Source organism: Cervus elaphus, chromosome 5, assembly GCF_910594005.1.
Source record: "Cervus elaphus chromosome 5, mCerEla1.1, whole genome shotgun sequence".
NCBI lineage: Eukaryota > Metazoa > Chordata > Mammalia > Artiodactyla > Cervidae > Cervus > Cervus elaphus.
This window is the reverse complement of record NC_057819.1, coordinates 123,510,582-123,530,130: the sequence shown is the minus strand read 5'-3', so window position 1 is coordinate 123,530,130 and position 19,549 is coordinate 123,510,582. Positions and strand designations below refer to the sequence as shown.

Genomic DNA, 19,549 nt, shown 5'->3' with positions numbered 1-19,549 from the left:
GATACAGAGAGGGCTGGGATGGCGGATGGGGGTGATTGTAAGCCAGTTCCAAAAGGACAGTTGCTGAGCCCTGAGAGTGAGGGTGGACATGACCTGAAAACATTATTGTGGTTCCCACCTGTGTGGCAGCCTCTTCCAGACAGAGGTCGTTCTACACGAACAAGACCATCGCCATTTCCAGTACCAAAGCCATAATGAAGCTATGGCTTCACCTACTCACACATGTGCCTCAGCTTCTGAATTAGCAGATATGACTTAGGGACACGTCATCACTCTGCGACGAGATATGTTTTATGAGCATCGCTGCAAATGTGTGGGCCTGGGTTTGACTTGTGGCACCTCTGGTTTAAAAACAAAGGAGAGTGGCTCTGTTTCCAGGTGCAGGCACCTTAACCCTGTCCCCAGATGCAGGCACTGTGCTGCAGGCGCCGTCTGAGTGCGCCCTCCCAGCCCCTTCTGGATGAGCCTCTGCAGACAGCATCTTGCTGACACCTTTTAGTTCATTTATCCAAACCTTCATTCAAAGTGAGGCATCCCTCATGGGAATGACTTGAAAGCTGCATGCTTAATTGGCTTCCGTGGCTCTTGGGGATTATTATCCTACTAACCTGAGCTCCTAGTGCCCCTGCTCCCTGACCACCCCCTCCATCTGCGCTTAAACAGCTGAGTCCAGTCGCCACCTTATTAATTTATTGATGTGAGGAAAAACACCTCATTATCAGAGCACCCTGAGAAGTAGGCCAGCGTGGGAGAGAGGAGGTCAGGGCTCCAGGCTGCAGTAAACAGCAGATTCTGTCTGCAAAATCACCCTGCCCCTGAGAGAGTTTCACACTGGGCATGCCCCCAAGCCAGCAGTGCCCTGCAGAGCTAGGGAGGTTTTGCAGTATGTAACTTTTCTCCATTTATTCTCAGAAACTCAGATCTTAAAATTCCAGCCCTCTCTACTTCTTGAATGGCCTTTATCCCCTAGAGTGGAGCATGCTGGGAGCTGATGAAATTCAGCATCTCCCTGTAAACATGTTACCCTAAATCACCAAGTGGTTTTTCTGGGTATTGATCCAGGAAGCTCAGTGAGCAGTATGACCACATTCTGTGGGTTGCTTTCCAAGAACGAGAGCATCCGTGATTTATGAGTCACACTCCCGTGTTCAGATTGCACTTCCATGTGTCAGATGTTTCATCTGATTCCACCAGTTGAGCAAAGATTTCTCAAATGTCACTGGGGTCCCACACCTGCAAGAGGGAGGACCTGGGCATGAAGCCTGTTTCTTTGCCTCTTTCTCTTACTGGGCGCCTCCTTGGATGTCAATTCCTGAATGTCTGAGGCGCAGTTGTTTAAGTCCCTTGAAGAGCCAGCACCTGCAGAAACGCCTCCCAAGTCAGCCAGCCTGGTATAGAAGCAGGGTTTCTGATGACCCCACTGCCTCAGGGCAGTTCTTTTCCCTGAGATTTAGATTCCTTGCCTCTTGGTACCACCTGGAGCCCCTTCTGCTCACATACCTGTTTCTGTGTCTCCCAACTCGTCCTTCATGCTCCAGATCACCTCCCCCTCTACCCTGTGGCCATGGGCTCCCACCCAGTACGTGCATGACTTTTGATCTAGGAGTTCAGCCTGGCTCACCTCCTCCTGGTAGCTCCACTATGTGTCTCTGAGGTGGCTTGATGCAGTGTACCCCAAATCCAACTCCTTGCCCTCTCAGTCTCTGATGACACGGCCCCCACCTCTCCCGCCTCTTTAGTGGTCTCGCCAAGCAGTCGGATTGCCCAGCTCCTCCCTCCCAGATCCCTCTAGAAAGATCTTAAGTCTCCAGGGTCCTCCCCACCACCTCTGACCCTGCTGCACATGGTCACCACCCCCAGTCTGACTTTCCAGCTCACCCTCCACTGCAGCTACCAGAGTGATTCTTCAACCTGCAGTTCAACAGTCTTCCCCCTCCCATTCCCAGTGCCCTCTGGTGTCTTCAAGACCCCATCCATGAAGCAGTCAAAGCTCTCTGCCTCCGGCCTTCCCTGGCCGCCTTCTCCCTGGTTGCATATCCTAGCAGGATCCCCACCTGTTTTCCCACCTTCCACCCCCACTCTCACATCTGTCCTTCCTTCATGGATGATCCCAGCTACTCCACCCCTCCCAGAGCTTCCCAAGCCCAGCATCTCATCATAAGCCAGAACTTCTCAGTTGTCTCCCCCAGGACTATGAGCAGGGTGTGGGGGTCTGTGTCCAGGACTGAGCCAGTGCTTGACACCTAGTGGGTCTTGAAAACTATGCTAACACATGACACGGTGGTGCTTACACATGCCATGTGCTCTGAGGAGGTGGCGAGACTTGCACACTTGGCAACCCACTTAGCCCTGAAATCAAACTTTCCACTTGGAGCTGCTCCTTTGGAGACAGGCCTCTAGGAAGCACCTGTTGGAATATAACCGTGTGATGTAAGTAATTCATAATTATGGTGTTCACATAGATTTTGTCAGGCTAAGCAAAGGTGTATGTATGACAAGCTCTGGCAGGGGCTGGGGTCTGCAGAAACTGAGTGGTTTCAGGTGTTGGGCACGTCTCCGCTCAGAAGTGGTAGGAGAGGTGCATGGGCCCTGGACTGACTCAGGAGAGAGGACAGGTATGGGAGCTGCAGGACGCAGACAGCCTCCGAAGGAGCCAGCCCAGCAGCCAGAGTACCCACACCCGCCAGGTACCCAGAAGGGGTTTTCGAGAACGCCTCAGAGCCACTGCGCTTCTGAGAGTGTGCAATGCCAGCCCTTTTCCCACAGCCAAGGGAAAATGCATTTGTACACAGCCGTCCCAGCTATTTTTTCAGATGAAAATTGGACTTGAGAGGTGAAAATGATGAAGACATAAAATATTCATTGCACATTCGTTTGTTCACACATTCCAAGAAGAAAAAGGAGCCCCTTCCTGGGAACTGCACTCACTGTTTCTCCTGTGTCTCTCCCCACAGTCATGCCAAGCTGACCTGGTGAAGGACAATGGCCACAAGTACTTCCTTTCAGTCTTGGCAGACCCGTACATGCCAGTAAGGACCAGCATGTTATGCTCTGGTGACACGTTTCCTGGGGGCTCTGGGAAAGGTTGCTCTACACAGAGGGACCTGTGGTGGAAGTGGGGAGCCCCTTACACTCCCAGCTCTGCCTCACTTGGATGATACCTTTTGCTTCCTGGCATATTATTTCAGTAGCTGCTTCCCTAAAGTAAGTCACAGTGAACCTTGATACACAGGCTGGTTTGGTTTTGTTTACTTGAGTCCTTTTTCTGGGCGCATCTTTGCAGTGAAGTAGAATCCACTGTGCCTTGTACCCTGTCAACCAAGTTAGATCAATGACTACTTGTACATCCATAATATTGGTAGTTCCTTTGCCCAGTGCAGGATCTGGACCTAAGGGGAGGTTAATGCACTTTATCAATCAGCAAGGGGGTTGGGGCAGTGGAGGTGGTGGAAAAATTGAAATTTGAAAGTTGAAATATATTTTATTGTATTAAGTTGTTTAAAAATTAGTAATCCATGAATAGCATATAAAATAACTCCCAATAAGTGTTTTTAAATTAATATTTATGTTCCCTCCCTCTAGCTCCTAGCTTAGTAAAGAGAATAAAATAAACACCTTAAGTATCAATAATTACTCAATATAACTTAATTTTATCAGAATGTTTAATGAAATCTAACAGCTCACTCACACAGTCATAGGTGCCTCTGGTTGTGGAAAGGAACTTTTGGGTGTAGTTTCACCCTCTGGTTGGTTTTCTAAACTAAATGACAATTTAAAAAAAAAAACACAAAAATTTTCTAAAATCCAGGAAACATTAAAAACAGGATTGTTATAAAAGGTAAGCAGAATTTGTATGTTCCAACTGAAGTATGGTATTTAAACATCATCGAAGGTGGTTAAATTTAGACTTTATATGAGTATTGGAAGTAATACAGAGTGAGTAAGAGAAGTCAAATGACTGAGAAAGACATCTAAGCTGATAGACATGCAGTAAAATGATGAACAAAGTTGGCACAAGTGGGCCCCACTTCAAAACTACAAACACATGAAGTTTTGAGGATCTAGCCAGATTGAAAGAAAGGAAATTAAATCCACAAATGCCAAAACCTGAAGTCAGGGGAGGGGCACAGTGAGTCATGGGTGAACCTCACAATGACCGTGGAGCTCCACATGTGTGCAGCCCAAGTCTGCACACAAAAAAAAACACAGGCTTGTGGGGCGAGCCGCCCACTCACTGGACGAGGACAAGAAGAGCTAATCCAGTCCATCCACGTCTGGGCAGAAAGTCAGGAAAAGCCTCTCTAAGAAATGGAAATTCCCCATGTGGGAGGAGCCACCAGCCAAGTGAGGAACATGAAATCTCCAGGGCCTGCCTGGAAGCGGCGAAGGCTGTACCTTTTCTGCAGGGCACCTTTCTGTATACCTTCACAACCAGGGCACCAAGACTCGTGCCAGGAGCTCCAGCCTGCTCCTGGCCCAGGTCCAAGTGACGTAAGCAGAGCTGGCAGAAAGGAGGGTTGGCTTTCAGAGAACTTAAATAGAACTTAAATAGAGTTCTCTGGAAAAAGAGTGAAGAGCATTATAAATAAGTATGTTTAAGATAACTGGATAAACAGTTTGTTTTAATTGTGTCCAAAAATAAACCCTGGTGTTTTTTTCCTCAGAAGTACTTTCTTGCCTGTTGTAAGAGAATAGTGTATTCTGTCCTTCTGTTTATTCTGTCCACACTGTTTATTCCTTCTCAAAAAATGACCAACTAGGGTCTTTTAATAAATAGGCAGATTTTGGAGGGGAAAAAAAGAACCTGTAATGGAATATAGTCATTAGAAGCTCCATAGACAAATTAAACAGCAGAATTGACACAACCAGTAAAGAAGTCTGTGGAAAATTCATGTGGGAGGAAGCAAAGAGGAGATGTGACAGAGGTTCTGAGAGGGGCTGAGCAGGCTAGCTGCGTTCAACAAAGGCCAGAGGGAGACAGGGGGACACACAGTTCAGTGGAGAACTTTCCAGATTTGAAGAAGAAATGAGTTTTCAGCTTTATAAAGCACAATGAGTCTTGAGAGGGTTCAATAAAAACAAATCCACACAAAGACTCATCGTAATGAAAGTAGAGAATGTCAAAGGCAAGAGTAAAAATCTCTAAAGTAACTAGGATGTAAAGGAAGATGGTTGCAAAGATGTGGACAGCAGTCACCACAGTAACGAATGGAAGACAGAGAAGGGGCCGTCAAAACACAAGGGAAACTGTCACCCAGGGACCCTGTGTCCCCACGAGTGTCAGTTTGGGAGAGGGCAAAGCTAGCACATCTGAGGGCCAACAGCTTCTCAGGCAGCCAGGAGGCCCACACTTCAGGAGGAGATGGAGCCCAGAAGTTAGTAAGAAGCATCAGAAAGCAGACATTGGCAAACATGCCAGGTATGTAAATCAACATTGGCTGTAAGAATAAGTAAGAGCAGTCACGCATGACGGACTGAAGCCGGAGGAGGAATACTGGGAATCCAAGGCAGATACAGAGAATGACTAGACTTTGCTCCAGGTTAAAAACACAAGGTACCACAAATAGTTAAAAATAGACTGATGTCTGAGTCAGTAGAAGCGCAGAGGAGAGGAGAAAATGAGAATCGATCCGCCCACTGGAAGACCAGAAAGAAGGGAAAATGAAGTCAAGTAGAGACTGTGGTCAATCATTTTACGACCAGTGTGCTCAACTCCGATGGTCTGCTTCCATAGGCTTGGGCAGAACAGGGCCTCTGACGGAGCAGAGTCACCCGTCATGCAACATCAGATGTCAGGGACCCATCCGTCCTCCATGAGGCCAACCCAGAGCCATCAGACCCTCTTTAAAGTGCAGTTCCTGTTTGGAGACTCAAAAGACAGCAAAGCTGGCTCTCGTTACTTTAACTACAGACCAGGCTCATCATAAAGATCCTGAAAGGATAACTCTAGTGCGTGGGGGTGATGAGTTTCTGCCACAAAGAAAGTGCAAACTAGCCTGTGACTTCTGTTTTCCAGGCTGAGCACCGGACCATGACGGCCTTCATTCTGGCTGTAATCGTCAACAGCTATAACACAGGGCAGGTGAGTGTCACGCCCCTTCCCCACCCCTGCAGGGCCTACCTTTGAGTTACAAATGCACAGCTGTGAGCTCCAGGATTTGGAGGCCAGAGGAACTGTCCTGAATGTATGTCTGAAGAAACAGTGACCTCAGAAGCAGGTGGGGGGAGGTTGGGGATCACACCAGCCCTGGGGGCTTCATGGAGGAGTGGGGGTCCAGACCCTTTGTTTAGCCCCAGTTGAATTGAAATTGGTGGGACTTAAAATGAGGAAAATTGAGGAACGTCCCCAGCAGTCCAGAGGTTAAGAATCCGAGCTTCCTCTGCAGGGTGCATGGGTTCAATCCTTGGTCCAGGAACTAAGATCCCACATGGCACAGCACAGAAAAAAAAGAGGAAAGTTGAACACATCTTGCAAAGTGATTAAGCATGGTTTCCCTGAGTAACCTGGGGGGCTAGGGCCAGCCCAGGACACTGCCCCAGTCAGTGGTCGGTGGGTGATGCCCTGTGTTGCCTGCCTTCTCACAGGAAGCCTGCCTCCAGGGAAACCTGATCGCCATCTGCCTGGAGCAGCTCAACGACCCCCACCCCCTGCTGCGCCAGTGGGTGGCCATCTGCCTGGGCCGCATCTGGCAGAACTTTGACTCAGCCCGGTGGTGTGGGGTGAGGGACAGTGCCCACGAGAAGCTCTGCAGCCTCCTCTCTGACCCCATCCCTGAGGTGAGCTGTAACCCCGCCACTTCAGGCTGAGTGAGGTCAAGGTGAACCTGGGGACCATACCCCAGAGCGCCCACCCCTACCACCCCCCCCCCCACCATGGGTTCCTTGGCCCCTGGCTTGGTCTCTGATGCCTGCCTGGCTTGGTCTCTGATGCCTGCACACAGCCTGTCACCTGGCCCTCGGGCGTGGCTGCCACTAGCCTCTCATTTCCCTGCTCTGCTTGTCTGCACAAGTGGAACTAGGCTGAGAGGACTATAGACAGGACTAAGCTGCATCTAGTAGGCTCCAGGGGCCCCGGCCAGAGCCAAACAGCTGGCCACAGGGTAACTGCTCACTGTCCCGCCCACAGGTGCGCTGCGCAGCCGTCTTTGCCCTCGGCACGTTTGTGGGCAACTCTGCAGAGAGGACGGACCACTCCACCACTATTGACCACAACGTGGCCATGATGCTGGCCCAGCTCATCAATGACGGCAGCCCTGTGGTCCGGAAGGTGTGTGGCCCCCACTCCTAGGCAGCGCCAAGTGCCTCCAGGCCGGGCTCCCTTGGCGCCCAGGTCGAGTCGTGACCCTGACCTGACCGCAGCTTCGAGCGCTCAGTCCGCCCCCAGCGCGCATCCTGCCGAGAGCCGACTTTAAATGTTTGTTTAATTCTCTCCAAAATGCGTTTCTTCACCAGATACTCGTGTGTTTGCTTCATTTAAAGGCATTTAACAGGCTGCGTCTCCTGGCAGCTTGTATAATAGGCTCCTTCCTGCCTGGGAGCAACACATACACACATCACGGAGATTCAAAAGAGCAGTAGCCACCCACAGACAGACGGAAAGGTTTGTGTAGTGTATTCCCCTCCCCGCCCCCATGTTTGTCAGCGACTGAACGGAACAGTTCTTTGCAGTTGAAACTTTTACTTCTCTGTTTCAATGTAGAAGGGCCATGATCTCCATCCAAGACCTCACCCCCCTGTCAAAAGTTGGCTCAGAACAGATCAACCCTCTCCCTCCCACAGCCAAAAGGGCCCGTGGGGGAAACCCCACTGTCAGCCATGTTTCAGGGTGGCCTTGAAGGCCCACCCTGGGAGCAGAGACTTCTCTAGGACCAGGAGGGCAGTGCCGTCCTGTGTGTGATCCTGAGTCACCTCTCATCACCTACCGGTGCTGGGCTGCTTCTCAGCATGTCTGACATCCCTGTGCCAGGGAAGGGAGGTTGGTTTCTCAGAGGTAGGGGTGGTTTGGAGGGTGTCTGTTTGGAGAGCAAACCTCCACTAACTTGGTGGCGGGAACGTTATCGGGGCAAGTTCAGGTCAGCCGGGAAGGACTCATTCCATCTTGAGTTCCCTCAAAGAGCCATGAACCCAGTTACTAATAGACCAGGTCATCTAGAGAAATGTTAACAATGTGGAATGATCCTCCAGATGCCTTTTCATGTTTTTATTTTGGGTTCTCATCATTAGCATCTGTCTGAAGCTGGCTTCCTTGAGTCAGAGTCTTCTTTTTCCCAAGTCAGATTGCCTGTATGTGATCAAAGCAGCGGTTCAGCAGTATCCTTAATTGTCTGTTAAGATTCCTTTTAAAGAAAGGAACTCTTTTTCAGTTCTTTCCCCAAAAAACTTTAAGAGGATGTCAATAAAAATAGGAAGAATGTCCATCTGAGTCTCCAGTATCAAGAGAATGGTCTCCAGGTCATCAGGAACACAAGGACCAAACACTCAAGCACATCCCGGGTGACCTGACATGGCCCCAGGCTCCTTTCCCAGCCTCACTCCACTCGCCATCCTTCCCCAGACCGGAGATGCTCAGGTGTAGCCAGGTCATTCCTGTGGGCACTTGGGGTTGACCTTGCCTGGGCCTGCAGACATGGGTGCTGAGAAGAGCTCTGCCTTTGCTCGCCCAGCACTGGAGCTCAGCTCGCAGCTGCCTCAGCACACCAGGCTCAGTTCATGGAGCAGCAGTCACCCACCTTCAAGAGATACAGGGTCCGAGTCCAGTGGCAGGCACAGAACCAGCAATTGTGCTAAAACCCTCGTAAGTGAGCCACACCCTAGAGACCAGCCCAGGTCAGGGGTGCTGGCCCCATAGTGGGAGGAGGGGAGCCTGTGCCTAGGTTGTGAGGGACAAGGGACAGGGAGAGGGAGTGAGGCAGGAGCGTGTGCAAAGGGCCAGGCACGTGCAAGACCATAGTGTGCCCGGGGCTGCCCATCCTGTGCGCTAGAGCACAGAGCATCCTCGGCATCCCAGGTCCTCTGTTGGGACTTGGGACTGTCACTGCCTTCAGGGCTTTTTCTCTTTGGGAGATGGCCAGCAATGCAGGCCTGTTAAATAAGGGGGCTACTTTGCTGTGGAAATATGGGCGACACAGAGGTTCAGGGAGACTGGGGCCCATGGATTGGAGAGAGGATCCAGGCTTTAATAGGGTGAGTGACACCGACTCAGAGGCTGAGCCCTCATTCCCATCACAGCTGTAACCCTAATGCTTTTGGCAGCTTGCCTTTCCCATCTTTGTCCAGAGCACATGGTGACAGTTGTGCCCAATGCACTCTGAGGGGACACAGGCCCAGCCTGCAGGCCCAGCAGACCCAGTGCTAGGGCACCTGAGGGTCTGGAACAAGACTCTGCCTTGAGCACTGCACTCCACGAGCTCACCTGAGCTTAGGTGTGAGAAGTCCCAGCTGTAACCAACTGCTGGTGTCTCTAGCTCGTGGCAGTACAAGACATGTCAGGGTATCATGGCGGGGCTTCGTAAAGTCACATGTCTGCAATATAAAATAATTGCCCTGTTGACTCCTGAACGATGAAAGCATCCTTTTCTGGAGGAGGCAGTCATGGCAGAGAGGGAAGATTTTTGCTTGTTGACCTCTTTAATGAGCTTACTTGATAAAATCAAGAGTCAGCAAGTTCACCTAAATTATTTTGAACTTGAACTTGTGCACAAAGTACAGGATGGCAGATTGCCCAGTCAGCAAGCCGCCCACACCTCATCAAGAAGGGCCAGGACCCGGAGTAGGGGAGTGGGGAGGGGGAGGTTTGTGACCACCCCACTGTCACCCTGCTTTTCTCAAGGACTGACCAGTCCAGCCCTGCGACCCTTGCCTGCAGCTGACTGGGTGCTGTCCACCTTAGCAAAGAAAGAAGATTGCATCCATTTTCTCTAGTTTACATTTATTTAGTAACCACAGACCCACAGAGGAGCAGTTCCTGGCATCCACCTCCCTTCACACACGTCTGCCTCCAGCTGACCTGATGAATGGCGTCAGAGGGTGTTTCCCATCAATGTTCAGGACATCTCTGGTGGCGGCAACAAGACGGCCAAGCCACCCAGACTGGAGTGCCTTCTCCCACAGGCGAGCCCAGAGGCCATCCAGATGGAGCAGACGGGCTCCCTTTCCCACAGCGCCGCTCTGGCCTCCGGGGAGCTGAGCTTGATACTTGGTGGCCATGGGCCGAAAACAAATGTCAGCCAGTAATTCATTGTTGGAAACATGGAGAAGGGGCAGCCCTTGGGGACCACCCGGGAAGACGTGTGGTCCAGCCTTCCGGGCCACCACAGGAGGAGCGTTAGCCGACTCCCCTCAGGCCATGTTTGTAAGCAGGCATGATGTCCCTGAATCCTGATGGCAAGTCACCCAAACAGTTGAACCGTATGTTAAAGATTATGCTGTGTCCAAAGGGAAGAGGCTTCATTCCGTCAGCAGATACTTGTTAAGCGCCGCCTGTGGGCCAAGCCCTAGGTAACCAGACCTCCAGAACTTGCACTTGGATATGGTGGAGGGTGGAAACCTCCAGAACTTGCACTTGGAGACAGGAGTGAAGGTAGAGAACAGGTATCCCCGGTGGAGGTGGAGGCCTCTCCAGGCTGAGTGGACAGCAGGTGCCAAGGTGCGGGGCAGGAGACCTGCTTGCTCCCAGTGTGAGCAGGAGGCTGGAGTGTGGAGGTTGTGGGACCGCTCTGCCAGGAAACGGGGTGAGGCTGCTGGCCGGAGGGGCTCGGGTAACCATGCTGGTATGCTTCCGAGGTCTGAGAATAACTCAAGCCTTCCACCCAACCTCGCTCTGGCCAGACATGCCTGAATACCTCTGAAGGCCGGAGCCCACGGCCACCACTCAGCAGGAGGAGTTTGACCAGCCCTCACAGCTTCCCCCAGATCAAACGGTCCAAGACCTAGGAATCTGCTTCCGGTCCAGCTGAGATGTTTTCACCAATTCAGAGTGAAGGGAAAACCTGTGTCTTTTGAAGACAGTTCAGGCTTCTTCCTGAAGTAGGAAATGGCAACTTGGCCTGTATTCTTGCCTGGAAAATTCCATGGACAAGGAAGCCTGGTGGGCTACAGTCTATGGGGTCGCAAAGAGTCAGACACGACTGAGCACACATGTGGGCAGGCTGCTTCTTCACTGGGAGGGGCCGGTGGGCAACCCCTCGACAGCCTGTTACCCAGCACTGTTAGACTCAGGGACAGGCTGGTTGGGTGGCAGGATCGGCTGAGAGAAAGATGGGTCAGGATGATTCAAGGGTCTCACTGAAGCCACCAGAGGGCACAAGCCAAGAGTCCCTGGCAGGGGCTGAATGGAAAGGGTTGGGTGGCAGGCCCTGGGCAGGTCAAGTTGGGTTTTAGAGTGCCTGGTGGGTATGCATGGTCAGCATTTGGAAGGACCAGCCTGGGTCTCAGAGACAGGATCAGAGAGGTGGGTTTGGGAGTAAAACCCACACACACGCCGGGGAGGCCAAGGAATATGTAAGGGTGAGGTAGGAGAGAAGGGGGGTCCACCCTAGCTTGTTGACACCTCAGCACAGCTCTCCTGGCCCTGGTGTCTGAAGAATTCACAGAACAAGAAGGGGCTCTCAGACTTTGGCCTTCTGCTAAATATTTTTCTGAAAAGTAAAATAAAGTTGTGGGAACCATTTGAATAGTGATAGGAAAAGTAGTATAAACCTACATCCAGTTTTATTTCCCGTGATTTTTAGGATCTCCAGGTCATCAGGTCCCAAAAGAGATCAGGTGTGTTCCCCTTGGACTGAGGCATCTGGGCCTGAAGTCATGTAGAACTTCCCTGTTGCCTTTTGGGGACTGGAAACCAGTTTATCTTTGGAGACTTTACATTTAGTAAAGAAACGTGCTGTACTGCCCAGCGCGTCCTGCTTTAATGCCCGGAGCTCTCTGTGGTGTTGACCATAGGAGGCCCTGAGGGCTCTTCCCTGTCCCACTCTGGGGTGTCCTCCCCCTATATCCCTACCAGGCCCCCCAGTCCTGCCGCTCACACCCAGCAGTCAGCAATCTCTCCTCCAGGTGTCCGGGGCGTCCCTCAGAGGCCCTCATCTTCACCTCACTGCTTGTTCAGAGGTTTCTGCCCACACCGGGCACTCGAGGGTGCTGTGTTGAGGGGCCAGCCCCAGTCTCAGCCCCGAGTGCCATCTGTCCCCCACCCCACCCCCGCCTTTTCTCCGTGGTGGCTCGAGCGCTCAGTGCCAGCATGCATGTCTCACTGCTGAGTTCTCTCCCCGCCTCAAGTCAGTGTCGCTGTCTCTTCTCCTCCCGGCAGGAGCTGGTGGTGGCTCTGAGTCACCTTGTCGTTCAGTATGAAAGTAATTTCTGCACCGTGGCCCTGCAGTTCATGGAAGAGGAGAAGAACTACCCGCTGCCCTCTCCAGCCACCACAGGTAGGACCACCGCAGGTATGATGCTGAGGTGGAGCCCGTGCAACTCGCTGGCCCTGGGGCCCTGGTCTGAACTGTCAGCAGGCCCCTCGTTCTGCTGGGTCCTGAGCCCACGTGTCAAGTCCTGGCCACACAGATATCTGCAGTTCTTGTCTTCTCAGAAGAATAGAAAGGGCAAGAAAGAGGGCCCCCTTGACCCCCTGGTTTCTTTCCTTTTTACCCTTTTGGAAATCAAGTCACACAAACCTCGAAGGGTAGGAGCTGCTGCCATAGTGACTGGAGGACGCGCTTTCTTCCCGTCACAGGTCTCACGTCAGTGTCGCATTAGGCAGCTCCTCGTCTCACATTTACTGAATTTATATTTCTTCATCTTGGGCTGCCCCCTCCCCCAGAGCATAGCCATCTCTGCAGAAAAGAGGCCTTGTGATCAGGCATGTGACCATTGCTGGTTTAGTACATCAGGGAAGGAAACGGCTGGCATGCCCTGGTGAGGGGCAGTGCAGGGGAGGCTGAGCCAGCAGACAGCTGTCCCAGCACTGCCCCTACTCTGCCTCTGTTTTGGTTTGGGGGCAGCAGCCGCAGGCAGGTCCCAGAGCACCTGGTGCGAGTCTTGGGGAGACCACTGTGTGTGGGCCCCTGTAGTTGAACTCTCACAAAATGCCAAGCATGGCTCATGGTCACCTGCTCCCGCTCCCCTCACTATGGTCATGACCTTGTCCACCTGACCCTGACACCCATCTGGCAGAGACCCTGTTGAGCTGAAGGGCCCTGCTGTAGAGTCACATCATCCTGGTAGAACCCGCTGTCACATTCTGTCTAGCCGCCTGAGGCCTGAGCCCTCCATTAAGTCTTCTCGCTCCTTCTCTCCTCCCAGAGGGTGGGAGTCTGACCCCTGTGCGGGACAGCCCCTGCACCCCCAGACTGCGCTCCGTGAGCTCCTATGGGAATATCCGTGCCGTCACCACGGCTAGAAACTTAAACAAGTCTTTGCAAAACCTGAGCCTGACGGAAGAAAGTAAGAGCCCAGAGGCTGGGTGCTTGAGTGGGATGGTCATGTCATCTTCTGGGACCTTTTGTTAGATGGTCACCCACCCCACCCCTCCTGCCTACCTGGACGTGAGCAGAAGTCCTGGTTCACTACCAGGGGTGGCCAGTGATTGTCCTGCAGCCCCACTGGGCACACCTAGTCCTAGGCCCCCAGCACCCTTCCCCAGCCCTGTGCCCGGAAGCCCAGCCCCTCCTGCAGGCCAGGAGATGGGGTGGGTGTGTGCTAACTGCCCCCTCTCATGGCGGTGCCCTGCCAGCCGGCGGCTCAGTGGCCTTCTCCCCCGGGAACCTGAGCACAAGCAGCAGCGCCAGCAGCACCCTGGGCAGCCCCGAGAATGAGGAGTACATCCTGTCCTTCGAGACCATCGACAAGATGCGCCGCGTCAGCTCCTACTCCTCCCTCAACTCCCTCATCGGTGAGTCCCACCTCCCCTTCTCCGCTGGTCCCCTGGGCACCCCCGGGTTCCAGCCTGGGTGGGCAGTGCTGGGACACGCTCAGTGGGAGGAGGAAGTAAGGCTTATCTTGCTGTGGCAGCAGGAACCTCACCCTTGGACGCTGGTCTGACCCAGGCCGTCCAGGGAGCCAGCCTTGTCCTTGGGCACGCTGCAGGACTCCCGGGACTGCAGAGCAGGATGGTTCTGCCCTCAGGGGACATTTGGGGTATCATGGCCAGAGCAGGGGGTGCTCCCAGCATCTGATAGGTGGTGTGGCCTCTGATGGCACCCAGGGTCCCCCAGAGAAGGCATGTGTGAGGTCCAAGGTCAGAGCCCTGCTCCAAGGGCGCAGACAGCCCTTCCCTACTCAAATTCCCTGGCCAGAACCTCCGTCCCACCAGCCAAGGACCCCGCTCTGTGCTTTCACGTTCAGTCAGTCCAGCAGTTTCCTACTTGACTGCCTGGACATTGACATTTGAGCGAAGGCTCAGAGTGGTCTTGTGTTCTGCCTTGAGTGGGGACCCCCTGGTTCTGCTGCTACGCTCACTGAGAAATGGGAAGTTAGCCCATATCCTCACTGCATAGCCAGCCATAAAGACTTGGACCGGTGTGTCACACCCCACATGTGTGTTTTGTTACCAACTTAAGGGGTTATAGACGAAGTTAAAGAACCCAGAGCCCCTCCCCGTTCCCTGAGCAGGGTTCCCACGAACTCTTAAACGTCACGTCAATGACACCGCACATCCCCTGTCCTCACTCTGCTCTGACAGCTGTGTCCATGCTGCTCACCTGAGTCTTGTTTCCTCCCTTTCATGATCTGCTGCAATTCGCTTGTCCATTCTCCTGTTGGTGGACAGTGACCTTACTCTGACTTTTCCTTCTTTCCTCCTTTTTCAAAAAGCAGACTCAGGATTTTTGGCCCCAACTCCACCTCCTGCCCTCCCCACTGCACCTGGTGATGCTGGGCTTCTTGGCCCCTGGGCGCCTCCCCTTGGCTGGAGAGCTTTGCCTCCAGCTACCTCACGGGCTGCTCCTCAGTCCAGTCACAGTCCTGCTCCAGTCACTTTAAAAGAAGCTTTCCAGTCTCCCCCGACCCCAACTCAGAATTGCTTTCTGCAGTCACTCTGCATCTCTCTCCATCTCTCTGCTTTCCTCCTGAGAACTTTTCCCCAGCAGACTTAACGATGTATGTTCCCGTTTATTCTGCCTGGTTCTGTCTCTGACCAGGGATGTCAGAGTCACAAGTGAAGGAACTTTGTCACCTGCCATAGCCCCATCCCCCCACATCCCATGCTGGGTGTACAGTAAGTACCCATAACATGCACAGGCGTGGGCTGCAGCAGACACCCTGCAGTGTGACACACATGGTGTCTGGCTCCATGCAGAAGGAGACTGACCTCAGAGGGCTCCGTTCCAAGGAGGACAAGCTCCTGTGCCCGCCCCCCGACTCCTGGTCCAGTCAGGCTTCCCCATCTTATGTGAGCAAACAGATTCGTCGTGGTGTTTATTTGCATGTCCCTCCATTACAATGAGGTTGAGCTCATGTGTTCATTACCCTCCGCTGCTCCCACACACACCCTCCTGATTGGTTGGTACTGTTTTCATTAGTGTTCAGTTCTTGGTGGTTTGCTTGTTTCCATGTTACTCTCTCTGCCTCTTGGCATCACATGACAGTGTTTGATGTTTCTGACTCACCAGTGTCATGATCTGAAGGGGCAGTTCAGTTCAGTTCAGTCACTCAGTCATGTCCGACTCTTTGCGATCCCATGAATCGCAGCATGCAAACAGGCCTCCCTGTCCATTGCCAACTCCTGGAGTTTACTCACACTCATGTCCATCGAATCAGTGATGCCATCCAGCCATCTCATCCTCTGTCGTCCCCTTCTCCTCCTGCCCCCAATCCCTCCCAGCATCTGAAGGGGCAGGGCAGTCCAAATGTGCTTGCCATCAGAAGACATGAGACCAGTCTTCTGCTGGCCCTAGAAAGGACTCAGGACTAATTCTACAAGATGCGTCTCCCTGGGGCCCATAAGAGTCTGGTAACTGTAAGGTCCAGAGCTAGTTGGTACCACCACGCCACCCACTGCAGTACAGCCCGGAAAGGGGGATCCTTTTTTCCTTGGTGCTAGCTTGGGGGTGTAAGGGGTGAAGTGTCGGTGTTCCATTTGAGGCCACATGAGCTCAGAGGACACAGCCCAGCCCTCCCACCCCAGCCACATTCCATGTCCTCTGGGGACTTGAGAGCCTCCTCACTGATTCTTTCCTCCACACAAAGCCTGGTTCCTGAACATTTTTTTACTGGAGAAAACTGAATTTTATCTGTATATGGTTCAGATCTTTGAAAACTTCAGTGGGCAAGTTTCACAATGAGCTGGAGCTGGAAGGAACACTAAGAAGAAGTAACTGTGGGCCAGAGTGGATGTCCACCTGGAAACGTGGTGCTTACATAAGTGTTTAAAATTCATAACCTACACAAAATCCCGTTACTGGTAGCATTCGCCTGTTGAAAGCCAGTTTTTTTCTTTCATTTCAACCAAAGAACAATCTCTTTAGCAATCTCTTTAGCCTCTTTGACTGAATATTGGAAAAGAGTTTTCAAAACCATGGCAACCTAGGACGTCCACTTATTCTCATCTTCTCCCAGAAGACTAGCCCCTCCCAGGCTCCCCCTTCCCCCCACTGTCTCCAGAACACTCGAGGTCTCACCTGCCGAGGGAAGTGCTGTCCCCCCACCGCGGCAAAGGCTGATCGCACGTGTCTCCACATGCCTGAGCGTGTCTGCCCAGCGTCTGTGAGTCTGCACTGGGACCTGACTGTGTCACCACCTTCTGAAATCTTCTTTGGTGTCTCCCTCTGTGTGTGCCTCACCCACTCAGCCATTTAGCCCAAACTCTGTGTGTGTCCCCAGTCAGTTCTTTCCATTTCTGGGCCCCCCACCCCAGGACTGGGCATCAGCTTTTCGCTCCCCACCACCCGTGCAGAGCAGACCCCCCCCACACCATCATTTGCTCTGCACAGACCACCACCCAGCTGACACCATCACAGAAATTCATTTCCTATAAAGTCCAAGCTGTGGCCAGCACTCAAGGCCTTCCTACCGAGAGCTGCCTGGCCTTCACCATAGCCCCGCCCATTGCACACACCGCCCAGACCAGCCGCTGGCCCCTGTGTGGGGCCTGGGCACCTCTGCCTTTACTCCCCTCCTGCACCCCCTCTCCACACAGCAGTGTCGCCCATTCCTCTCCACCCTGACTTTCTGTGGCGTCTCAGGAGGTCCCTGACCCATCAAGTGCCTTCACGTTACACACTTAACCTGCAGCATCACATCAGGCTATGACATTGCTGTCTTAATCAACAGGTTTGGTAAAGCTGCTATTTCTTGCTCTCCTGTGTGGCAGGCAGCCTCTCCTCCCTTCATCACCTGCCCTGCTTTCCCTCACCTGTCCACCCGTTGCCCTTGTGTCCCTCTCTCCCTCCCTCCATCTCTCCCTCTCTGAGCCTCACCCCATTCCGATGTCCAGAGTGGGGGCAGGAAGGCCTCGTGCTGTGTCTCATCTTGTCCCTCAGGTGAGATGGGGTGGGAGGAGCCTTCTGAAAGAGTTGTATAGATGCATTGCCCAGTCTACCCAGGGCTCCGTCCAGTAAGCAAGGGAGAGGTGGGCAGGATCCTCCCAGAGGGGCTCAGAGTCAGGGTTATGAAGAGGGGAAATGGAGAAGGCCCAGATCCAGGGGCTGATTCCCAGGGAGGCGCCTGGCCCAGTCTTGCGATAGAAAGTCAGGGTCAGTGACCCCCAAGACCCAGACAACAGGTTACAAGTGACATCTCCTGCCTCCAAGAGGCTCCGCCTTCCTTCTCCAAGCTGCCCTGCCCGCCCCTAGGGACTCTGGGACCCAGAGTTGGCCACAAAGCTGTGAGCAAATTTTCCTATGCCCAGTGCCATTTAGAAAGTTGTGGCCATTGCTCTGAAAAATAAATCCTAAAACCATTAGTTATGATCCTTTATTACTTTTAGTCTAGACTTGAAAATAGGCTCTCAGCACTCATGGGGAGTTTAGTGAGCGCCAGACACGGTGCCCTGTCTGAGCTCGCTCAGCCCAGCAGCACCCACCATACTCCCCCATCTCCCGAGGGGCTGCACTCGGGGGGTCCGAGCTCTGTGCTGCATAAACTCAGAACTTCCCCATTTGGGACAGCAGGTGTAAAACCAGGACAGTTCACAAAACAGAGAGGCTGAGAGGGGGTGGTCAGCACCAGGAGAGCAGTGATGGGGGGATGGCAATTCCAGGCTCCTGTTCTGTTTTTACTAGTAAACCATATACCATTCACTGTGGTCAAAGTCAGTGATGAAAATTAGATTTTTTGTTATTCCCTATTGGACATGAATCTGAGATAGTGAAGGATGGGGAGCCTGGAGTGCTGCAGTCCATGGAGTCACAAAGACTCGGACATGACTTAGCAACTGAACAACAACAAATTGAATCAAAAACAGTGATATCAAAGTTGAAGTCTTCTGCAGGAGAGTCAACAACAGTAATAAAAACAGATGTATTTAAGTGAACGGTACCCCTTTCTCAGTGCACAGTGCCAATCCTGTACCCCTTCTGCATGTTCATGCCAGAGGCCCCTTGATTAAGGTTCTCATGGGCCCCTTGGCCCCCACTGTTCCCTTCCTTTCCCGGTCTCCCTGTTACCACATGTCTGTCATCAGTAGTCAAGCAGACAGTTACTGTGCCCGTCACAGCCTCTGTCACATGGGGAAGCTGCTGCCCTGGTCAGTCTGAGCTCAGAAACGACAGAAGAGAGGTTTGTCCAGTGGCTGTGCTGAGCATGAGGGGTCTTTGTAGGAACGTCCCATCCATGGACCGCTTCTCCTGACTGAGTGAGCCACATCCATGAACGAGCTCCACCTCGTTCCCCCTGGCGTTGTGCATCAGGGCTGTGCACAGAGCGAGTGTGAAATCCTATGGCCAGAGTGGTGGGAGAGGCCTCCCAGGCCCCAGCCTGTCGGAGGTCAGCCTGTGCAGGCAGTGTGCTCCTGCAGAATCATTCAGAGGCCATGGCAGCTGTTGGCACCTTTTCCCACAACGAGGGTGAAAGGATAAGGTAATGGGAGTTTTTGTAAATGCTCCCTGGAAGGTATTTTGTCTGTAGTAGTCGCCTGAGGAGCAAGGCCACACGCACACACAAGTGAGAGGTCAGCGTCCTCCAGCTCCATCACACTGCAAACAGGAACCACAGTCCCTGTGGAAAGGAGGCTGGGGCCATGCCGCCTCCCATTATGAACGAGGTGTCGGGCGCAGCAAGCCAGGACTTGTCCATAAGCATGGACGTGGGGCATACAAGAGAAACTGACCTTTACTCTGAACCTTCATTTCCAGTCTCTCTTCTGTGATTTGAATGTCGTATAAAACTCATTCCCTTTAAACAATGGTGTCCATCAAGAAACGCTGTTTTCCAGTGGCTGTTCTTGTACTTAAATTCTTCATAACTAGAGGGACTTCCTAACTAGGGGCTGGCCGGTCAGATGACATGTGATCACAACTTGTTTGAAATCCTCTTTTACTCCCTGTCATTGAACAAGCATTTTCTTTTCAACAAACCAATTGTCTAGCTTCCCCCAAGTAAGGATGCAGTGGTATGTGGCTGT

The 19,549-nt window shown here is 52.6% G+C and overlaps 1 protein-coding gene across 2 annotated transcripts in view; it reads left to right on the top strand.

The window, feature by feature from the left end:
• Nucleotides 1-19,549, top strand: part of RPTOR (regulatory associated protein of MTOR complex 1) — a 315,748-nt gene that overhangs the window by 256,919 nt on the left and 39,280 nt on the right. For both annotated transcript variants that reach the window (XM_043905267.1, XM_043905266.1), the window contains exons 14-20: nt 2,955-3,029; nt 6,017-6,082; nt 6,586-6,777; nt 7,127-7,267; nt 12,305-12,422; nt 13,294-13,434; nt 13,724-13,882. In XM_043905267.1, the coding sequence (XP_043761202.1) occupies nt 2,955-3,029; nt 6,017-6,082; nt 6,586-6,777; nt 7,127-7,267; nt 12,305-12,422; nt 13,294-13,434; nt 13,724-13,882 (892 nt within the window). The remainder of the gene's footprint in view (nt 1-2,954; nt 3,030-6,016; nt 6,083-6,585; nt 6,778-7,126; nt 7,268-12,304; nt 12,423-13,293; nt 13,435-13,723; nt 13,883-19,549) is intronic.